Source organism: Eucalyptus grandis, chromosome 2 (assembly GCF_016545825.1).
Source record: "Eucalyptus grandis isolate ANBG69807.140 chromosome 2, ASM1654582v1, whole genome shotgun sequence".
In the NCBI taxonomy this organism is placed as follows: domain Eukaryota; kingdom Viridiplantae; phylum Streptophyta; class Magnoliopsida; order Myrtales; family Myrtaceae; genus Eucalyptus; species Eucalyptus grandis.
Window position 1 is genome coordinate 56179584 of NC_052613.1, and position 23744 is coordinate 56203327.

The 23744-nt window shown below is 41.2% G+C and overlaps 3 protein-coding genes, 2 non-coding genes and 1 pseudogene across 5 annotated transcripts; 2 read left to right on the forward strand and 4 right to left on the reverse strand.

Moving 5' to 3' along the window:
• The first annotated feature begins 4603 nt into the window (after positions 1 to 4603).
• Positions 4604 to 6069, forward strand: LOC104434021 (tubulin-folding cofactor C). Its single transcript, XM_010046967.3, has one exon. It carries the CDS (start codon positions 4737 to 4739, stop codon positions 5787 to 5789), a length of 1053 nt encoding a protein of 350 aa, XP_010045269.1. The 5' UTR covers positions 4604 to 4736; the 3' UTR covers positions 5790 to 6069.
• A 1188-nt stretch (positions 6070 to 7257) lies between these two features.
• On the reverse strand, positions 7258 to 8261 carry LOC120290807 (annotated as a pseudogene).
• Positions 8262 to 8718: 457 nt separating this feature from the next.
• On the reverse strand, positions 8719 to 12758 carry LOC104434022 (protein RETICULATA-RELATED 1, chloroplastic). The gene is made up of 7 exons (XM_010046968.3): positions 12029 to 12758; positions 11471 to 11569; positions 11060 to 11280; positions 10540 to 10609; positions 10246 to 10325; positions 9781 to 9845; positions 8719 to 9387 (listed from the first exon to the last, which is right to left on the reverse strand). Exons 1-7 carry the CDS (start codon positions 12695 to 12697, stop codon positions 9194 to 9196), a joined length of 1398 nt encoding a protein of 465 aa, XP_010045270.2. The 5' UTR covers positions 12698 to 12758; the 3' UTR covers positions 8719 to 9193.
• Positions 12746 to 12827, reverse strand: TRNAS-GCU. Its single transcript has one exon. It is a non-coding gene; the product is annotated as a tRNA-Ser (tRNA).
• Positions 12828 to 14152: 1325 nt separating this feature from the next.
• Positions 14153 to 17539, reverse strand: LOC104434023 (UDP-D-apiose/UDP-D-xylose synthase 2). The gene is made up of 9 exons (XM_010046969.3): positions 17116 to 17539; positions 16773 to 16865; positions 16534 to 16641; positions 15514 to 15628; positions 15304 to 15437; positions 15099 to 15200; positions 14924 to 15016; positions 14693 to 14828; positions 14153 to 14612 (listed from the first exon to the last, which is right to left on the reverse strand). The coding sequence occupies exons 1-9, from the start codon at positions 17377 to 17379 to the stop codon at positions 14497 to 14499; spliced, it is 1161 nt and encodes a 386-aa protein (XP_010045271.1). The 5' UTR covers positions 17380 to 17539; the 3' UTR covers positions 14153 to 14496.
• Positions 17540 to 23262: 5723 nt separating this feature from the next.
• On the forward strand, positions 23263 to 23424 carry LOC120290994. Its single transcript, XR_005548804.1, has one exon. It is a non-coding gene; the product is annotated as a U1 spliceosomal RNA (small nuclear RNA).
• The last annotated feature ends 320 nt before the right edge of the window (positions 23425 to 23744 follow it).

Below are 23744 nucleotides of genomic sequence, written 5' to 3' on the forward strand. Positions count from 1 at the left end.
GGATTAATGAGGATAGATTAAGACTAAGTTAAAAGTTGGTAATATTTTTTAGACAAAAAAAAAAAAATTTGGGGCAGATTTGAGACTAGATTAAAACTAATGAGTTTTTTAAACATATTTGGGATTAGAAATAAAATTGGGGTTTTTTACAGAAAAAAATAAATTGAAGCAAGATTGGAATTAAACCTAAAGTTAGAGTATTTTCAAAAGCTAAAAAAAAAAGGATAGAATTGGAAATAGACCTATAATTTGGGTTTTTAGAGAATTAGGTTTGGATTCATGGGACTAATGGCTCAATTTTTCCCAGCTTGCACGTTTTCTTTTCAAAGTGAATAGGCCCGGATAATCGATGTGGACCGCCCAAGCACCACCATAATTGTAGAAACCCTTCTAGCTCGAACCAAAATGTAATACTAAGATTTCCAACTAAAACCAGAAATTGGGGTTTTTTTTTTTTTTTTTTTTGCATAAATTTTAGTTTCCAAAAGTAAAGATCCTAATCGTTAACGAAGTTAGTTTCTGGCTGGAATATGATGATCGAATCTAAGCCACTATTTGCCCTACATAATGCAAGGCATGCATCATATTTTTGTTGTGTGTAGTGCATAGTAATATCCGTGCAAGTCATCTTCGTTATCACTATTTAGTACATTTCATTATAATACAAACTGATGAGAAAATCCAATAAATGTGTATATATAGTAATAAGTCCCTCCAAGTCACTTTATAAATGAGGATGTAAAGCAAAAAATCAAAATAATTTCTAATTTCCAAAAAAAATTCTTGTCCATATTTAAGTCAAAACAAGATTACATAGGTTATTCACTAACACAAAATCCATTCCAACTTTTGTTATTCCTGGCAAACTCATTTCTATATGTTGGTACCGAAGACATTGACCGTTGACCCTGCCAATTACTATATCAAAATAATCTACTTGTTTTTTCTTTCTTTTTTATGGAATAGTACTACGTAACTAGATTATTTATGCTAATTATTATGTACTAATGCTAATGTGAATTGATGAAAAGACAATTACCAAATGGGAAAACTTGTATTTCGATGCATTCAAAGGCTTAAAAATATAATCGATTAAAGCCCCGTTTGGTAACATTTCTATTTCTCTCAATTTATGTTCTTTTATTCACTTGCCTTTGCGTAAAAGTTATCATATCCGATATAGTAATAAGCTACAAATTGTAGCGGCAATTAGGGCGCATTAAGTTATGGAAATAGTATATGCTACCGAGATTTATTTTTCGATTTTCTATTAAAAGGTTGTTTCTCCATAATTTGCTACTAAGCTCCTCCTAAATAAGATTTTACTAACAATTTGGCATCATGGATTCATGGGACAAACGGCTCGATTTTTTTGGGCTTGCAAGTATTCTTTTTAAGTGAATGGGCCCGGATATAATCATCATGCTCTGCCCAAGCAAAACTAAATTTATAGAAATCCCTTAGGTCAGACCATGATATAACATTTTTGTGAGTGACCATTTTAATTTCTTTTATTAAAACCAGAACTTGAATTTGTTTTTTTCGCATAGATTTTAGTTTCAAAAAATAAAAATCCTAATTGTTACGAAATTAGTTTCTAGCCGGAACTGTGATCTAAACGCAACTTGACACACGTAATGCCCGGCATATGTTGCATTTTTGTTGGGTGTAGTCTATAGTACTATTTGTGGAAGTCATCTTCTTTATCAATGATTTCATTATAGAACTGATGAGAAAATCCAATAAATGTAAACGCACATATTGTAAATAATTCCTTACAAGTGGCTTAATAAATGAGTAAAAAATCGAATTTCGAAACATTACCATTCATATCTAAGTCAAAACTGGATTACATAGGTTTAGTCATTATTATTTGCAACTTGGCATCATGGATTTATGGGCATAATGTTTCTAAGCTCATATGTTTTCAAGTAAATAGACCCACATGATCCTTGTGGTTTGTTCAAACATTATTAATTACCTCAATAATCACTCTTCCTACATAGTAAGAAGGGGGTGGGAGGTTCAAATCCCCATCTTCTCAAAGAGGTTGGGGGTAGAGACGATCTAGCTTCAAATACCTATGTCCTGGAAGGAAGCTAAGCAAAAGTCTAAGAATAAGCGTTAGAGTAGCAATAGAATATGAACGATCGAAAGAAAAAAATAAGACCTCTTAGGTTGAACCTTCCATAAACTAGACTTTGCAACATGGGTAAGGGATTATTATTTTAAATCATATTTAATAAGTTGGGTGATACATGGATTGGGTAAGACTGGAAGATAGGTTGCAATGGGTCTAATAGAAGAAAGCCCGACGAATGCTGAGTTCTAATAAGCCGAAAAAGAAACCGCTTTCAACTCATTTCATTAAAGGAATCTACTTCGGTTTGTTGGCACCATTTTCTCACTCGGTCTCTGTCCTTATAGCACTAATTGGGCTTTTCAGGCCCAAAGTGGCATCAGCCTATTCCTAATTACGTATAAAACCTTGCATATTTTGGACCTATAAGGTTATAACATTGGATACTTAAACTCATTGTTGGTCTCTTATGCCTAGAAGTGTCAAAATGAGTAATGCATCCATTCTTTGACTCATACTTTTAGGCCCGAATTGAATATAAGCTGTTTAAATATTTAAACGGCCATATGAAAATGAGTTTAAAAAAGTATAGTCAATCAGATTGGATCTTAGCAGATTATCAGAGAACCCATTTTGATCCATTTTTGGCGAATTGCCTTTGGGCACGCTAAAATAGACGAGCAGGATCGAATCATGCATACTTACTTGAGTCACCACACAAATTGTAATTCACAATTCAATGACCATTCTCAAAATGAGTCGCAACCTCAATATAGAGATATATGGAGAGATGTGCCACATGCATCGAGCGAGCAAAGGGGCTAGCATTTTCGACAAATGGAGGCGCGACCACAAGGGCTCTCGGTAGCAATGGTCGACGACGACGTGGTGACTAGTTTGAAAGTTCTCTGTTGTCGGCATTTATGTTGGCTCTTTCATTTCTTTAGCACTGATGTCATGAAGAAGAAGAAGAAGATCAAAGATGAAAATAAAAGAAAACATATATAAATAAATAATAAATAATTGAAAAAATAGAAGCTAGCTCAATCTCCCAAAGACATATTACCACCGAACAAAAATGGGTAAACTTTAATGGTTAAGAATAATTGCCGTGATACCAAGGTAGAGTATGGATCGCCAAATTTGTATTACATAAAAATGGGTCAATATTAATTAAGTAAGTTAATTTGAACCGGATCAATTTCTGACTCACTCTAATCTGACTCAATCCTGTTTAATAGGTATATCATACGAATGTGGCTCAATCACTAATCACAAATTCATCTTAACTTAAATATTCCTGTTAAATTCATTTCAATGTGCTATTGGTACATTAGACGTTGATGGTGACACTCTCAATTAATATATTCAAATAATTTACTCGATTTTTCTTCTTCTTCTTCTTTTTTATGTAGAATAGTAGTAGAATAACTACAAGATTTCGGCTAATCGTAATGTACTTGTAACAACAACGAGGCTAATGAGAAAACATTCACCCAATAGAGATAGAGAAAAAACCGTATTTTGATGCATTTAGAGACTCAAAAATTCAATTAATTAAAGAAACAACAGTTATATTGAATTTGCTCTTTCGATGTTGCCTAAACTTTTACTCCACTTTATTCCAAAATCTTGCCAAGATCAAATTTTTTCGGTACTAAAGTTTGCAATTCGAAAACCTTTTATTCTCAGGATTATTTAACATTGCCAAAAATTTAAAATGTTCATGTTTTTTCTTCTTCTTTTTCCCATTTAATAGAAGAATCAGGGAAAATTCTAAATAAAAGGCCTAACGCACCTTCATTTTTTTCAAATAAGAATATGGAGTGGACATTGTTTCAAAAAAGAGCTTAAAATATTATCATTTTCTTAAATAATAATGTAAAGTGAATCTTATCTTAAATAAGGGCCTAAAGTAATGTCTCTTTCAAATAAAAGCCTAATTTTCTTACTAGTCAATGACATTTTAGTCAATTACCTTTTTTAAAAAAAATTCCTTCTTTCTTTTTTTCCTTTTTATGATTTTTCTTTCTTCTTCCGACCACCGACTATGTCGAAAGGTTGAGCGACAAGTTGCCCTCACCCAATCTAGCGAGAGCCCTGGGCAAGGCGACCCCAAGGCAATGAGATCGGCCCTTGCTAGATTTGGGCTAGGATCACTAAGCCCTCATCAGCACAAGATGAGGGCTTGCAGACCCTGCCAACCTTACCAACAGCCGACGAGAGATGCTAAGCCCTTGCCAATGACTACTAGCCCTCTCCAAAAAGAATAAAAAATAATTTGAAATAAAAATTATAATTGGACGAAAACATTCTTAATCAGTCAGAATATTTAGTCGACTAACGACGGCGAAGTCAAGCTCTTATTTAAAATAACCATAATCACTTTAGACATTTATTTGAAATAATCATGACTACTTAAAAGTCTTTATTTGACACAAAATCCATTTCCGATCCCTATTTCGACTCTTTATTTGGAATTTTTCCAGAGAATTATAAAATCAATTTGGGTTTACAATCAAGCCCTCAAAAGCTTGGAAAACCTGAAAACGAAAGAACAGCCCAGCCTCGCGAGGCAATCGGGTCATCTTCCTCCTCGAATCGGTTTCGTGCATCTCTTCTGCTCGCTCTGCTCTGCCTCCGGGAACGAGAGACAATGGAAGGAGAAGCAGATCGATCCGACGCCTCCGCAGACGCCTCCGCGCTGCGCAAGAAGCATCTGGCGATGCTCGAGCGCCTCTCCAACCGCCACCAATCCCGCCCCGACAAGCCCGACCCGCCGCCCGCCTCCTCCTCCTCCTCCTCCTTCGAATCCACATCCTCCTTCCTCTCCCTCTTCGGCGAGTCCAGGCGGTCCATCGAGTCCCGCCTCGCCCAGTGCCGCCTCGCCGACCCGTCCCTGCTCAAGCTCCATTTCGACGAGATCTCCGCCTCCATCGCCGACCTCGAGAAGCTCGTCGCGGAGAGCTCCTACTACTTGCCCTCCTACGAAGTCCGGTCCTCTCTCAAGACCATCTCCGATCTGAAGCAGGCCCTCGACACTCTGAGCTCCGAGCTGATCCCCAAGAAGAAGTTCTCTTTCAAGAACAAGCCCGCGAGAAAGGAACCGACGGCGCCCTCGCTGAAGGGAGCTGACGCGGAGAATTGCGATTCGATGCCGGCCGCGAAAGGCGGGAGCTTGGCAGTCGCCGTGCCCGATTCGCCGGGTTTTAGAAACAGGGCAAACGAGGTTTTGGCAAAGGACGTGAGGGGATTGGAGGTCGGGGAGTTCACGCTGTCGGATCTGGAGTCGTGCGAAGTGAGGCTGATTGGGTGCGCGAGGGCGCTGTTCGTGCACAGGCTGAGGAATTGCAGGGTCTACGCAGGGCCTGTGACCGGATCAGTCCTGATCGAGGAGGCGGAGAACTGCGTGTTCCTGCTGGCGTCGCACCAGATAAGGATCCACAACGCCAAGGCGAGCGATTTCTACTTGAGGGTGAGGAGCAGGCCCATCATCGAGGATTGCTCGGGGGTGAGGTTCGCGCCGTATCGCCTCAATTATCGGGGAATCGAGCGGGATCTTGAGGACGCCGGACTCGGTGAAGAAGCCGGGAACTGGTCCAAGGTCGACGATTTCAAGTGGTTGAGGGCCGCACAATCTCCAAATTGGTCCGTTTTGCCGGAGGACGAGCGCATTGAAACTGTCGACATCTCCGATTTGTCTGCTTGAGAGAGGTCGCGACGGTGAGAGATCGTGCCAAGATTTCGGTGGGAGTTTTGTCTGTCTGTCTGTTCTGTTACCGGCTTATGCCGATTCGACTGATCTTCATCCTCTTCATTTTTGCGGCTATGTTGTTGATGCCTGTGCTTGATACCCTCTCGGGAGAGAAATGCATTTGTGTACCACCGACAAAAGCACCGACCATCATCTGCATCACTCGGTTCCTGAATCGGTCTTGCACTTATGTTCGAATCATTCTCCAATGCCATGCATTGCTTTCCAAGAGACAGCTGAAGGGTTCGAACCTTTTTCTTTTCTTTGCATGAAATGTAGCATCAGCTTACTGTCAAAGATGAAACAGGTCGAGAGGCATTTGATCGTGTGCTGACGTCCGTCGCAATGTCTAGGGGACGAAACTGATGCAGTGTAAGCTTCATAAGATCCAGGCAAAGCCCGTATAGCTTTGGGGATTAAAAGCATCTTGGGATTTCATTTCTAGTTTCTGGAAAGAACGAAAGAAACATCATTGGGTTCGCTGTCAGCGTAACGCCTGTTGATCACAGCACCATTAATCTCAAATCTCGTAGCTCATAGAGAGATCCGGTTGTCATATACTCGGGTAATACCTTAATGTCAAATGTTGTACTTCACAGCTGGAGAAAGGCCGAAAAGAACAAAGTTCAACTTTGCAGGTACGCTTAAATCCCTTTGGGCCATTCTCTAGCTGTAGTTTCAGGTCATTTAACGTTGATGGTTATTCTTTCATAGAATAGAAGCAAACACAAAAATGATTGATCAGCTGGCTGTATGAAAAGGTGATAAAAGTATAACAAACGACGAGTAAGGAGCGAGTCCGCAAAATCATTCCTACAAGCAGGCATATAACAGTGCAGCTTAAGGTGTGCTTATTTTGCAAAAAACAATTTTGGAAAAATGTTTTTCTCATTTTTTAGCGTTTGTTCATTTAGGAAAATAAGTCAACAGAAAATGTTTCTTCCAAAATTTAAATTCAGAAAAACGATTTCCCTTTTAAAAAGTTCGGAAAACGTTTTCCAAAATATTTTAAGGTCTTTTGCTTAAAGAAAAATTTATTATTAAAAATAATTTCTAATTAAAAATTTTGAATTTGTTATTATTATATTTTTCTTTTTTTTTTCTTATTTTCTATTTTCTTTCTTGCCCAATAAACCCTAACTCCTCCTCCCTCTCTCCTTCTCCTTCACCCCCTCCCTTTCATCACCACTGCCTCCTCCTCCAACCCTAACCCCTCCTACACTCCCGTTAGCTTTGCTCCCTCCTCTTCCTCTTCATCAGCGTCTTCTACACTTTCAATCATTTTCCAAATGCAATCCAAATACCAAAAATATTTTTAATCACATATCACCAAACAAAGGAAAATTAACCGTTTTCCTAAAAATAATTTCCAAAAACGTTTTTTCAAAACGTTATGTTTCCGTGAAACAAACACACCCTTAATTACTATCTTACTTTCCGCACATTTAAGACAACAGGGAGAAAAGAGTCCGATCTTGCCAGCACATCTCGACACATCCGTTTTCTTCTTCGATCTTATAGGCATCACAATTGCATCCCTGCATCGGCCTCCTTACCTGCAACCTCCCGTAGGAGCTCAATGGCACGTTCCCATATGCAGCCAAGTCAAGCCTGTGGATCCACTTGTCGAGCTTCTTGTGTCGTTCCCTTCCTTTCGGCAACCTCTCATGATATGATAATCTCAGTAGTCTCCCCAAATAGCATTTTCTCCACCTTCAATCGCTCTAACGACGGTAAACTCCAAACAATCAAATTAATGCAGCATTAGAGTGCATAGCTTCCGTGAGCCGCTCTTAACAGTCTTGCTCTGTCACTACCATAACATTTGGGGACAATCCCCACAAAGCATTGAGGAAATTATCCATCTGGCAACGACCCAGCTGAATCAGTACTTGGGCTACTCCCATTTGCCAAGTCTTTCTCAAGCAGTTCACCGCGCGTGTTTTTGGCTCTTCAGTAAGACTGCGTGAGTTAGTTCCATATATACTCATCAGTGGAAGAGGCGATCTTTTCCGGTGACGTTCATCGTCAAAGGCCAATAGGGTACGCAACTGAAGAACTGAGTGGACTGCCAGAGCCTAGCCAGTCTTCACACGCAACTTTTCAATCTCGAGACTTTCTAATTTGCTAACTATTGGATTAAACGGAAATGTTATACCCAATATTTCTGCTTCTTCAGTCAAAATGCGGGCCATAAAATCTAAGGCCTCTTTGTGTTGATGAATCCCTTTAATCCTTAGAACGGGAGGTCCTTCAGGCCGTCCGTTCAAAGATTGAAGAAGAGCAAACCACTGTATGGGTCTAGCTGCATCGAGATCAAATAATTTGAACCATCTTCTCCAACTCCATAGCTTCCATTATAGCTCGATACGGAACCACAAAAGCGGACTCCAAGAATGGAAACAGTGACCCAAAACCCAGCAAGTGGCATCATCGGACAGAGCTGAAGAGGAGAGGATGTTACGGATGAAGACCCGTCATCTTGAAACATCAGCATTATCAATCAAACACTCGAGAATACCTCTGGAAATTGTTGCAGGCAGTGATTCTCCTAAAGGAGGTGACTCCGACAGTCCCCGGGAATACTCTAAACAGTGATCTACTTCAGACGACAGCAGACATCTATCCTTCACTCCAAAAGATGACAGAGAGAGGAAGAGAGAAGGAATTCAAAAAAACAGTAGAAAATAATTGAGCGAACTCTATCCATAGCGATCAAGTCGATGTATCAGATTGGGCAACGAGAATGGCGAAGACAAGTTAACCAATTGGAGAAGCTATGATATTATTAGGCAATTCCTACCCATCTAACAAGACGTGAAAGAAATTGGACTGACAAGAATCCAGCAAACCAAATAATTGGATTGACAGAATCAAGCAAACAAAACAAGAAGTGACGCAAAGTAGTAAAATACAGAGTGAAGAACAACAAATCTGTGCCAATTAAGCAAAAGAGCAGACACCCAGAAGAGAAAAACAAATAAAATCCTCACCAGGAGTTATAATCCGTGAAGAGGAACTGACTGAATTGAAACCACAAGCGACTAGAGAGAGATTTGGGGTTCTTTAAGTCTGAGCTCTGTTAGCAGGAATAGTATAACTCAAATGAGCAAGCTCACGAAGAGGGACTTCATCCAGTATTCTAGACAAGAATTATCTTCACGTCTCACTATTTCCTTCTCTGTCTCATGTAGCCAAATAGAAAAGGGCAGAAACATGCCACCAAATGGGAATCACTATGAAACCTGAAAATCATACTGTTCTTACCAATGTAATCAACAGTTTGCCAAACATAGAAATTCTGTCCCCGTTTCAAAGAATGAGATGAGATAATATAATTTATGTGCGAGCATCTGCTGCTACTGAACCCCGCTCCATTTAGCCCAATCTACAAATTGCATTCCACCATAGATATTGTTGGCAAACCGCACGCCGACAGTGAAAGCCATTGTGACAGGTGGGACATTCTTTGCCATAGGTGATGCTTCAACCAGGCGCTCAAGGCCATTTACAATTTGATAACGTGTGTTGGAAGATACTGCAAGGAAAACACCTGAGAGAGAGAAGCAAAGTCATTAAACAGAACAGAATCATGCAATTTCAAATGGATGTCTAGCTGTACATGCAAAGCACTGTGGTTAAATTTCCAATGCAGAAAAGATCTCGCTGCTTGCTCTCCAGCTCTTATCAGACAACTTATAAAGAATGAACAATAATATGTGAACAAGAATCCAGCCCGCTAGAGCTAAAGTGTTTCAGATTTTTGACTGTAACCTCCAGCAACAGCCTTAAAATGCATGAAGTGTGAGCAGATTGAAAAAAAAAAAAAAGAAGGATTAGCAGAAAAGAACGAAACAACAGCTACTCAAATACCAAGTAATTTTCCAGGCGACGACCTCTCTATAATTACTTGAACAGATACCTAAAAATTGTCAATTGAACTTACCCCAAAGTGCAGCACTTTGTATGAGAGGTGGCACAGGTATATCCTCCTCTGATTTCTTAATGTTCCTGAAAATAACAATGCACTCATACGATCAGCCATGTAGTGAAGAGATAATGGCAAAAGCAAATCCATGACAGCTCTGCGACTATTATGACCAAGGTCCATGTGCTTTGTTCATGTGAGCAGACTGTGTGGATGTGGGTGCTAGAGAGACAGAGCTATGCACCCAAGCAACACAAGTTTTTTCTGTAATCCCAACATCATTTGAAGAGAAAGCAGTTACCTACCATGTTCCAGAAATTCATTTTCGTGCATATATAAACATGCTTACAGTGCTTTGACGGATAATTAAAATGGAAAAAAAAGTAAAGTCACCAGCGCCAGAAGTTCCACATCAAACTCCATTACAGTGAAAGTAAAGATCTGCAAAATAATGCTGGTGGACAATAGGATTTGTTAGTCTACCTTTTCGCAGTCATTATCAAATTCGCTATACCTTGACCTATAAGACCACATCCAAATCCCACCGATCCATACAATACACCCTGGATAAAAAATGAAACACTCAGCCAACCAAACAATTAAAGTCTACAAGTAGAAACACAACTAACAAAATCCTGAACACATGTTAAGCATGGGTGAGGGATATTGAAAGAAGCTTGGAAACTACAAAATTCAATTACCAATCTAGTTCCCACCTCAAAATTGTATAAAGAAATGTCCTATGAGCTACATTACAAATCTAGCTATGGTTGATACCTTGTAAAAATATGTAGCAATCCGCTGCTTAACAGAGAACCTACAACCTGGCCTTTCAGCTTCAAAAACACTGCACAGATTAAAGGATATGTAACTATAATCATCAAAAGCTCAACAGGAAATGGTATAACATATATCTTGCATTTACTGACATAAGCCATTTTCACTAATTGTACTGAATCAAACACTGAACGATCAAATCAAAACCCGAACAATGTGCTAGTACAGCTTAAAAATAAAAATAAAAAGTTAACAAGGGGCCATATCCCTCCTACCACTGACATTTATCAGACAGAGAATAACGCTATTAACTACTTGGTCCAAAGAGGTAAACTGACTAGCTAGGGTTGTTCTTCGAAGTAAATAAATTAATTCTAGGTGTTTTCATCAAATCACCTCCTTTCAACAATTGTAGGAAACAAATAGAATAGTGATTTACACGACATCAACAGCTCAATCTCATAACTCTATCCACCACTGAAGTTTCAATGATAAGAAGAATGTCGCAGAGAAGCAAAACCTGCTGGGAAGAGAACCACAAGCGTGTTGAATGCGTCCAAACAAACTTCTTGACATAGACTTCTGCCCTATGCGAACATATGGTGCTAACATACCAACTAAAGCAATGTCTACCACCACACCAACCAACAAATCAGCCATGTATAGCTCAAACTCTGACCAAAAATCCTTGCCCCTCTTCTGAACTTCAGCGAAAGTTGCACAGCAGGAATCGATGACTATCTGCACCATGCAAGACAACAAAGGAGCTTAGTCTGCCACAACATCACAAAGTCTAAGACTGCCAAAATCCAACTCGAAGGTCATGCAATAAGCAGTTCCACTCTCTCTATAGGTGTCAAGTGCCATCAACGAATATATGATAACATTGCACGGAGGCAATTCAACTGACGAAAACAGAACATCGATGTACCTCAGTTCCAACTTTGAAAAGAAAAGAAGGATCGGCCAACATCCGGTTCCGAAGCATTGAGCAGTGCTTCATCAGAAAACCCAGTGGCCAATATGACTCCTACAAGTTTGATGTGAGTATAAGCACCGGAGACAGAGCTTCAATACAGAAAATGCACCGCTGAAAGACAGAGATTCAACTCGACTACTGTTCGACCAAAAAAAAAAAAAACTCGACTACTGGACATCTAAAGATGACCAATTCACTCGGCAACCTTGCCAGTTTAATTTTTAATATACACCGAGGTGAAAAGGCGGGAGAACAAGTTTTGATGGCAACAGTCTCTTCACTGCCCAGAAAAAGAAGCAGCTTTACGTTCCTGAGACACGATTCACATTTCACCTTCCGACTCCGATTTTCGGCTCTCCATCTTGTAATATCTCAAAAATATCTCCTCACGAGTTCGTGCACCGTTGGTTTGATAATAAAAACGCGAGCGAAGCGATGATATTCTCGAAGAACTAACGGCATGGAAACGACAAATTTGAGATCCATTCACAATTCGAAACGCGAAAGAACCTGCAAATCCAGATATCGTCGAAGAATAAGCTCGCGAAGCCCCGTGCTCTTGGCGGCCTCCAACATATCGTCAGGAAGCTTCGCACCTCGCGCTTCCGTTTCTCTCAATACATCTTCGTACTTCAATATCGGACCAAACTCCTCTTCCTCTCTCTCACCGCCGCCGCCGCCGCCGCCGCCTCCACCGTTGTCGCCGCCGCCTCCGCCACCTCCGCGGGGCCCGTCGTCTTCGCCACCGCCGCCCCCGCCCCCATCAATCGTCGGTTCGGCTCTACTCTCCAAAACGCCGCGGCTCACCTGAGCCGTCCTCGTCGAGGCGGATTCCGAGCTGGAGCACCTGGCGAGGGTGAAAGCCGGCCCGTCTCCCGCCGAAGATCGGCGTAACGACAATGCGGCGGGCGGAGTCCCGTAGCTAGGGTTCCTGACGGAGCAGACGATCCTCAACTCAAACGTCGCGCCGTTGCACTTGCTCGTGAAAGTCGAGAAATGCGACGGCTGCCAATTGAGCGAGCTCGCCGGCATGGTCTCTGGGACGCGAGAGAGAGAGATACAGAAAGAGTCGAGATCGGAAGTGCTGAGGGTCGACGATGCGAATCGGAATCGGAGAGGATGATCCTTGGAGAATGCCTGAATTGCAAATGGAAACGCAAGAACTTCGTACTTAGGCATCAAAAACGAGCAAAGAAGAGAGAAAAAGAAAAGCAAAACAAAACGGCACGTCGCCTGAGAGATTCGAACTCTCGCGGGGAAACCCCATGTACTTAGCAGGCACACGCCTTAACCACTCGGCCAAAGCGACGTTGATGCCTCCATCTATAAGATATATATTACTTAATTTGTTATTCCTTTCTATGGTCCTATTTAGGATCCAATTCCTTTATCTCGTTAAAAATTTTCTGAGGTGTAACATAAAAGAAAAAAGCTGTCACTATGACAAAAATAGTTGAGGTACCGTTTCAAAAAACTATATGCTTTAAAAGACAACATTCGAAAATGATCTTTATTGATTTGTTGAAATTTGAACTTAATATTCAAAATGTGACATAACAAGTAAACCATCATCAATGGCATGCTTGTTTATGCTTTGGCAGCAAAAGGTCCTGCCTTATCCAAATTATGAAAAATTGTATGTAAGCTTAAGTGTCAAGAATTTGTATGTCATGAAAATTTCAACTATAATAGGCTTTAAAAAAGTAAAAAATGTATAGATCATATATTTAAATGAAAAAAATGGAAAAATCTTTCCAAGCATTCCTAAAACTTACTATGTCAATTCGAAAAATTACATTGTATGTCTCGTCACGCAAGAAGCACAAAAATAAAGCAAAGTGCCTTGTGACCAGCATATATAAGTGAAAATTTTATTGACTCCAACTTTAATGATATGAAGTCACAGATGATCATAGATTACGGCACAATTAATCATCAAATTGTTTAGTTTTCCCGGCCGTTATGGAACAAAAGCAGTGGCTTGCCCACCCCCGAGGTCGGTTAAGCCGAAACTAACATTCCCAAATTAAGCGAGTTAAGGGGCATGGGTTGCTGCATCAGCGATGATGGAGAGAGAGCAACAGCGAATGATAAAACGGTTAAAACCGACGCAGCATCGGGTAATTTCCAAATGATAACAGCAATCCACCATCCTTCCTTATATACTGCATTCCAATTTCCAAAGGGAACTCGTCCGAGCCCCATCCAACGAGTTCATGTGAATTGGCTGGCGGGGCCGCGTCGTTACTGACAGCAAATTAAAACAGAGAAGCATCACGATACAGAAAGAACGGAAAGATGCTGATGATGCCAATGAAATGAAACATGGAAATTGATCAGTGATGCATCTCACACGACACCTGCAGAAGACTCGATACACCCAATACAAACCGGCATATGGCCTGTTATTTCAATGGGTGGAGATGGGACTAGTGCATGCCCAAAAGAAAAGACACAATATGCAGAATCCAGATGCCAGTCCGGCAAATCTACCTTCACTTGTGAATATAATGTCCAATTAATGGTTTCTGCTTTCACAAGCGTTTGCTGCACGCACTGTTGGAATGCCCAAAACGTGTGCTCCACAGTGCTTAATGTGATTGCAATAGACTGATCAATCGATGGAGGAGAAAGAACTAGAACAGAGCCTGAATAAAGTTATATAAAAATAAAATAGGGGAACAGCAATCAAACCCCCGGATTACAGTAGATTGCGTTTATTGAACGCTCTGCACCCCAACTGTAGCTTAAGATTCGCTTATAAATTACATCGCTAAGATACAGATCCCTCAGAATGTCTTCTAGATTTTGCAGAGACAATGTTCCCCGAGCACTCGACTCCCAACATGGGAGAGAGAAACCAACGTATACAAAAATCAACCCATTTGGACGATACTAAAACCTTACAAAGAATTGAAACGCCTGCAACAGCCAGCATCCAACACGAGAACCCTTAAGTGGCCAGTTTTTCGACCACACTAGCTCGATGCAACTGGCCTTGACATGGCCTTTTTGATGGCCTCGGCATATGTCTTGTGTTGATAGGTAAGCGTTGCTTCAAGCAAGTCCCAGAGGGATGTTTTGGGATCCCAACCTGCACGAGCATGGTAATTAATTCAGAGCCACTTAAAAAGTTTAAGATGGGTAAGACAGACCAATAAAAGAACAGCATACCCAATTGCCTATTAATGATGGTCATGTCCGGGATTCTCTTGTCACTGTCATCATAACCCTCGCCGTAGAACTCCTTGGAACTAACATCAACCGTAGGTACATCCAAAGCTGCCTCCCCACTGACCTTTGAGTAGATCTGTGAAAAGCAAAAACAATAGTTATATCATAGGGCACGGAAGCTTTGTATGTGTGATTAAGTTACAATAAAGCAGCAAAGTGCAACATCTTCACCTGAGTCATCATTTCAGCAAGCTGCCTGACCGTTACTTCGTTGTTGGGGTTACCCACATTAAAAATGTGCCCATTAGCCCTCTCTGGGTTTTCCTGAGAAGTCACTGCACTGTCAGCTGTCAAATCTGAATGGCAACAGAAATAGTCAAACAAAAAGGGGAAAAGGTGAACCCACAATCATAAGAAGAACAGCTTCAATAGCATCCTTAATATAAATGAAAGTTCTCTGTGACTGGCCACCATCGACAAGTTTGAGTTGCTCACGACGTAGCAGAGCCTGCAAAAAGGGAGAACAAAAATGTATATTTACTAAAGATGCTAGACGATTTATGGAGCAAAATTCAAAATGAATGGAATCCCATAATAGAGAAAGGAGTTACATTACTAAAGCATGCCAAAACCCTGGGTACACCCTCACTTGGACCATCAATGCCAGGTATAAAATCCATCCTGGGTCCTATCCAGTTGAAAGGCCTCACTATAGTGAACTCGAGAGCATTTTCTGCTCCTTCGGCTGCGCCATGGAGATGAAAGTAAGGCGTATGAAAGAAAAAAGTAAAAATTCACAAATCAATGAACAAATCACTCACCATAAATCAACCTCTCGATCAATTGTTTTGCACATGCATAGGACCACCTCTGCTTTTCAATTGGGCCAAAAATGCAGGGGGAGGCATCCTCCTTGAGAACAAAATAAGCAGGGTCCTGCAAAGCAGATAATGTACACCGATTCAGGCTTTGTTTAGATCAAGCATGCAAAAAAATGACACACCATGATGCAAACAGTCTCTTTCTAAAAGCCAGAAAACAGCTAGTTAGTTGCATGCCCTGTTCACAATAACTGACTGGACCTACTTCCACAAAATCAATGTGTACCCTCTCAAAATGGCCATCAAGTACTGAAGGACCAATCATCAATGAATTAAAGAATCTCACCGATATTTAAATGCAAATATGCAATATGAACACAATAGCATCACATAAAACAAAAGGGTTGATCTTGGATCACAGTGCAGCAACGAGTTCTTTGCTCAGACTCCCTGTCGAAATGCCCTCAATTTACGGGCATCCAGATAGACCACCTAGATTCTGATCACCTACCAAATGACATATGGATATTGCTTCCTGAGTACCCTAAACGCCCATTCAGCCAATGACATGCAGTAAATCTATACTTCAAGATATCGATAACAAATCAAGTGTGACAAATTATACATTAGGAGAAAACTAAACACATAACACAAATTATGGAGTTGTCGAACGCACGGATTATTTTAACAGAGTAGGAATGATGGAGACTTTGAGATATATCAGAACACTAGCAGCAACTCCCAAGACTTTCCCGACTAGGAAGTGATTACAAATCCTTCTGCAATACTGCACATTTTCTATTTACGAGGCAAATCTCTTTCAACATTTGGGCCATGATGCTATAGAATAGGACCAATCAACAGATCCGAAATCAGTCAAAGGGAGCAAAAAGTAATCCAGCCTCTGGAATAGTTAAGACCATACAAATGCTAGTGCGTGACTAGAAGATAAAAGAAATAAACATGGAACTTGATAGCAGGGCATTAGCACAAAAGCACATCGAGAAAGGGAAGTCACACCTGACGAAGTGGGCTATCTTTAGGGAGGAAGCTACCAATCGTTTTCCCATACACTTCGCAGGTCGAAAAGTGAATGAGCCGCTTGTTGTTCTCCGAACAGTACTTTACCTAAAATTGACAGCAGAATCAGACATCAACTTCAACGAATTCCTTCAATAAAAAAGTCGAAGTCTAAACTATAGATCTCCGAAATCAAATTCTTGAAAGCGCACATTCTACGAGAAACCGAAATGCCATACCACAGGGAGCGCGTCGATGAAGTTACTGTAGATCGTGTCGAGAGGCCGAGTGTTGTAATCGGCGGGAGTACAGATCGCGGCGAGGTTGATCGTCTGCAAGCAAGGGACGACAACGAATTTCAGCGTCCAAAAAACCACTTATAAAGCCGCCAAACGGCGCATACAACTAATCAACTAAGACAAAGAGCAGAATCGCAAGGCACAATCCATCGACCAAAAACATGACTGATGATGAATGAACTCCTCGTTTCCAGAGAACGAGAGAGAGAGAGAGGGAATGAAGAAGCATAACCAGCGGAATCACCGAGCGAGAGAGAGAGAGAGGGAGGGAGGGAGGGAGTACCAGATCTGCCATCTTGATGAGGCCTTCGAGGCGAGAGTCGTGCTTGATGTTGATGCGGTGGAACTGGATGCGGCCGGCCCAGGGGAGGGACTCGGGCTCGAGGAGGTGCCTGATCTTGTCGTTGTAGACGTCGAGGGCGAGCACCTTGTGCGGCGTCTCCGCCATCAGCTTCTCGCACAGATGGGAGCCGATGAAGCCCCCTGCGCCGATCATGCATATGGTCATCGGCGCGATCGCCCTCCCGTCCAGATCTACTCTCGCCATTCTCCCTGCTCTCTCTCTCTCTGGAATCTACGAATGCAGAAATGGAAGTGTCGGATGATGGTGATAATGGAGGGTGGGGATCGACGCGGCCTTTCACTTCTGGCTATTATCTGGTTTCGCAGAGAGGGGGAAACGACTTATAAGTTGGATTGGGTGGGAAATCAATGGAGCTGGGTATTTAATGAGGGACTCTAGAGGGAGAGAGAGAGAGAGAGAGAGTGATGGTGGAAGGGGGTTGGGATCCTCTACAAAACCTTTCGTTTATTCGGGGATGAGCTCGTTTTTTGGGATTAGCTGGGATGATTTGGGGGAGTGGGAGCTACTCGCCGCGCCATTGCTCCACGTCAGCAGATATTTGCAGCTGGCTTCCCTTTCGGCGATTCATTTCTTTTTTTTTAATTATATTATTTGAAATAATTAATTAATAAAAAATATTTCAATAATTTTAAAAAAATTCTTAAATATTATTATGAACAATAAAAATATATTTTGCTCATTTATTTATGAAAGCCATATAAACAATATCTTTAAGAAACCACCCGTGGTGGTGACGTAATGGATGGGCGCTGGTTCTTTTCATGAGAGGTCCAGTGTTCAAATTATTGCGTCATCTGTCTTATTAGAAAGGAACCTCGACTTATTCAAGAAGTAAGAGTGGTAGTGACTCTACTCCCTCCAAGGTTTATACCCTTGGCGCATGGAGGTCCTCTGGATTACAAAAAAATAATATCTTTAAGAATTTTTTTTTTCAATCGTTTATTTTTATGAGACAAAAAGGGTATTTGAATGGAAATTGTGTTACTAGAGATAAATAAGACCACTAGGAATGTTGTGAACTTATATTTGCTCATAATCCCAGTGAGCGTTGATTAAAAAGCATTTATCAAGATTTCTTTCTTTTAAAAATAAAAGTTCCAATCAAAAGGGTTTCAACTAAAAGTTGAAATAACGATTTCAACACTTTCAATTATAGAACTGTTATACAAATTCATAAGTTCACATAGTCTAAATAAAAAAAAATTTAAAATTCGAATGAACATAAAATATTTTTTAGCAAGTGCACAGAGGACATTATTTAATATTTTTCTCCTTAAAATAAAAGGCAGCCGAAAATTCGAGATCCAAGGCTCATGCACAGCATGCTTCCATGGCCCCGCGTATGGAACTTTCATGGACTCCAACCTAGTACATGTCCCATATCAGTCGTGCACATAACCAGACTAACATAGTAACTTCTTCTCTCTCTTTCGAAAATTAGATTTTGACCCACTCGTGAAAATTTCCGTAAGAAGCAACGACCAGCGAGTGGGGTCGTTTCATTGCACGACGACCCCGGCGAAACGAGACAAAAGAAAATGGCAGTTTACGCGTTCCTTCTCCGTGGAGAAAGAGCGGGTCATGTGATTGGCTTTCTAGCAGTGAGCTGTCCTGTCCGTGCTCAGGTGGGTCCCCTTTTTCTTCCTCTCTTTTCCGCTTCTGAAACTGGAAATTCCGCACCACCGCTCGTTTTGATCCACGCGCCGGTCCCGAGAGGAATCTCACGTGCCTCCTCGGGAAGGAAAAGAATCTCTCCCCGTCCCATCTCTAATCGTTTCGTCTAATTTAATTACAGAACCAAATCGGAGGTTTAATCCAGCTTTACGCGATTGCCTTTTCGTTAAGTGGGGGATTTGGAAAAGCCGGGAAAGCGAGACATTCCCTTCGCGGGCTGTGGCTTAAGTAACGTCGAGATAAGACAAAGCACGAATCGACAGCGGATGGCATCCGATCGTGGAGTGCCCGAGCAAGGAAACGTGTCTTGGTTGAGACCGATGTCACGCGTGCCTGAACATTTCGCCGACGCTTTGATTTTTTTGTTGGGTAAAATTGAAGCCGAAACGCTTTTGTTGTCCCGGTTACTCTGATTTCCACGAGCTGAAAGTGATTTTGGATTATTCCTTAAAAGAAACATTTCCAATCGTATGGAAAATTGCAAGATTTTCAACTTTAATTTCACAATTTCTAAGATATTGTATTTCATATTAAAGAAAATAACACAAATGATATTTTTATTTTGATTCAATATATAATGTAGTCATTAACTTTAATTTATTTAATGCGATCTCTAAATTTTAACTTAATCTGTAATGTGGTTTATAAACTTTTAATTTGTTCGATATAGTATTTGAACTTTTGTATGACTTTAATTTACTCCCAATATTAACCCTAATCTTGAATTAATTAAAGGACTATGTTTAATATTTCAATACAATTCTTAGACTAGATTAAATATATATCGAAAATCTACGGACCATATTGAACATTAGGTAAAAGTTTCAAAATCATATAACATATTGGGTCAAAATTCGAAAATCATTTGTATCATTATTCATTTTGTATCGTGTTTGAATCGGTGTCCTAACAATTAAGTTTTCTACATGCCTAGTTGTAAGTTTTGAAAAATAGATTACAGAAATATCGTTCAATGATTGAAAAAACTTGGGTACCTATGTAAGAGCAAATACAAGGAGATAGTGGACCTTCGTTTTTCTTTTTCTTTTTTTGGTCGAAGACCTTCGTTTGAATACCCAATTTATCCATTGAATGGACTTTCTATGTGCCCTTGCTCGCGTCGCCCGGCTCCTAAGGGATTCCTCCGCGTGTTGTGCGTCGGCATGCTTCCACGTGCGCGAGCGTGGTTTTTCGTTAGTCTCGTCGAGTTTCCGCCATTTCCGTATCATCGCCGTGTTAGCAAATTGGACACGTAGATTACTCCATTGCCACGTCACTTAAAACGAGGCACGCTCTGCTTTGGTTACTAATCGGTTCGCTTATGAAGTCGGGATTTTCACTGATTTCTCGGGCGTGCCCTCTTTTACTAATTTCACTGCTACTACTAGACCGGAAGACTCTTGCCTGGAGTATCGCGAAAGAAACGAATATCGCACGACATCCAAGGAAATGCTCGTCTCGAGAAAAAGCCTGCAAATCTAACATCGCGCACGCGATAGGCTACCCTACATTTCTCAGCGCTTCCCAGGATGCAATTGCGAATTTGCTCCACATGTCACGACCGAGCATAATCAATAATCCAGAACGAGAAACACGTGGACATCTGTTGGTCCGAATGTATCTAAAAATTCAGACTTTCAGGGGAAAATTGATTTAGTTTTGGATCGCTCTAAAATGAACCTATCCAACGGGCGAGTCAAGCCGAAAATGTAATCCCTTTATGATGCAAATCTAATATTTCATATTAAATCCATATTGCTAAAACACTTTCGCACGATATCTCTCAACCGATAGTACAAGACCAATAAGTAGATTGAGAGATATTGTGCGAAACACGAGTCGACCTTACAATGGATGTTTCACCCATCTCTCCACCTTCATTGGCGTGGGCGGCTATATCGGCCAACCAATTCCTTAAACATCCCTTATGAGGTGCGGTGGAATTTATCTTCCCTGTCTAAAGAGCCCCCTAATTCCCAAGTGTAAATTTTTCTTCCCAATCCAGGAGGTTTCCAGAGTTTAGATGAAGCAATTTTAGGATACTTTGATCCAACACAATTTAATATAATTTATACCCAAATTGAGGCAATTATAAAGGTGAGTTAGGCCTAACTTCTATATTGTGTTTAAACTTATTTATGATAATATGATTGGGGTATGACTCATGCTCTCAATTGATTGAAAGGCACGAGGTCTCAAGGTCTAGAGTCATAAGGTAGTGCCTCTAAGCTGCCAAAGGGCTTTCATAGTTTTAGTATATTTTTTATTAATAGTTTGTGCTTAGGCTTATGAATAACTATTAGTTATATATTATCTTTCTCTTTATAATTGATTAATGTATAAGATGGGTGTGATGTGCTAATTGTAGTGAAATCTTACATAATCATAATTTCAAGGGTAAGTTGTGATAAAATCTTGTGTTTTGAATTATCTTTATCGATTTTACTTTCTATTCCATTGTAATTGTGCGTCTAATTCTAATGAATATAACTAACCCATGTAATAACTCGGCTTAAGAAATTATTCTATGACTCATTTCGAATGTCCACTATTCAATTAGGGGTGTGAGTGGTTCGATTCAGTTTTATTTTTTTTTAAAATCGAATTGAACCCGCTCAATAAGTAAATTCACTTAACTAAACTGAAATCCGATCTAAACCGAAATTAATTTGAACCGAAATCTCAATTCAATTGGGTTCGGTTTTTCGGTTTATATTTTGCTATTAGATATTGTACCCTTTTCAATAAATTTTTTAAATTTTTTTTTTTATTATTTTCTTTCTTTTTCTTCTTCTTCATTCACTTGCAAAGAAAAAGAAAAGAGAAGAGAAAGAAATGGAAAAAGAAGATAAATTTTTAAAAAAATTTAAAAAAATTTAAAAAATAAAAAGAAATTTTTTTAGATTTTATTTGTTTAGTTCGGTTAATAGAATCGATAAAAATAGAACCAATTAAAAAATAATTTTTAATATTATCCAAAGCGAAAAAAATTGAATTTATCAATTCATTTGGGTTTGGTTCAGTTTGATTTTTCACATTCTTATATGAAGAGATACCGAGATACCAATGTTTTTCACGTTCTTATTATCGATTAAGGAAAAAAGTGCAGTCTCGAGCTTGACGCCCTTCCTCGACTTGCATAATATACGTTAAGCCACGTGCCGAAGACGGCACGGCCTCAAATCAAGGGGGTATCGGATGCTTCATTTTCGGGCGCGAATCGATCCCCACTCGGGGTCCCATCTGGCGATCTCGAGGAAGGCGCGTTTTTCCAGCGCACTTCTCGCGGGAAACGGCGAAGCAGCACCGACGGGAGGAGGAATTTACGCATTTGCCACTGCGACGCGACGAGCGCGCGTTCATTGACAGGTTGGTGCGTACTTGGAGTTGGGCCGCAGCTAAGCTTGTCCCACCATCTCCGCGAGCGGCCCATTCTCAAAGCCCATCGATGGCCGAGCCCGTGAGGACTCGGCCCAGGGTTCGATTAGGACCTCGATCCCAGCGCTCTCAAAGCCCGCCCAACCGAGTCCCTTCTTCCTTCCCAGATGAAGAGTTTTTGCCCAAACGAGCGCTTGGCATGAGAGGACGACGAAGGTTCCGAAGGTTCCGAAGGTCCCAGACGCCATCTAGACGGAGTCATTTGAACTCGGACGTGATTGGTTCTGAGTGCCATTGACGACCAAATTCCGAGTGACTGGAATTCCAGATCGAGCTTAGTCCGGGTTTCTTTCTTGTTGTCGACTTTGGCACCTTCGCAAGCTACGTCAATGGATTTATTTACTTGGATATCTTTCCACATTCCTGCATTCTGAGTAGTCTTCGATATTTTGAAAGCCTAAACCGAGCTCACAAGTTGGTTGGACAATCTCCCACTCCCACTCACTCCGATTGGTCGTGCCCTTGATGGTCGAGATTCGAACTGCAAACCAAGCTTGGGTTTGAATATGGAAATATCCGCTCGACTCTTGACTCAATTAGATTCATGTCTCATCATCCTGCTCCCGTGTGACGGTACTCAAACGCTGGCGCAAGGAATTCATCAGAGTCCTGGATGGAGCTACCGATAGCCCGATTCCGTGACGAAGGGGAGCAACGCATTGTAGAAAAGAACAAGAGCTGCTGATGTGTGTTCATTGTATGCTCACTACGGAGGCAATGATGACCCGCTCGTCTCAAGGAAGGAAACGAACACGGGTCGAATCATGCTCGCTGCGGTGAAAAAGCTTGGGAGGCGTCCTCAAAATGAACCGCGGTTTTCTCTTCTCTACGCAACGCACCAGGTCTCTTCCTTGGCTCGTTTGCAAAGGCTGTTCGGGAGTCCCACATCGGGCCAAAGCATAAGAGAGAGGAGGTAAAAGGACTATAAGATGCGGGCTCGGAGCAAATTGCAACATACTTACCTGGACGGGGTCGATGGGCGATCAGGAAGGCCCATGGCCTAGGTTAGCGACCTCCATTGCACTACGGAGGGGCGCTCGCCTAAGGTCAGTCCATAGTGGCTGAGCCTACGTCATAATTTGTGGCAGCGGGGGCCTGCGTTCGCGCGGCCCCTACCAATTCGAGTTTAGTGCTTTTCGTCTCTATGGGCCTCTCTTCAAAGGCCGGTTATGTGCTACAATAACGGAGCGGTGCTTGATTACTGAGGCTTGGGAATTGGGAACTATGGGCTTTTTTGGAAGGGAAGAAACGGGATCGAGAGAGTGCAGCGTCGGTTGTCTCCATATGACGAAGAAACAGCCGAAGGTCACACACTCGATCGATCTTCTTGGACCATATGCCCATGCGCGTTTGATCTAGAAATCTAATACGATGTTTTTCTCGCAAGTGGACAAGGTCATCGTATTGGTCGCCCCAATTTGGCACAATCTTTCCAT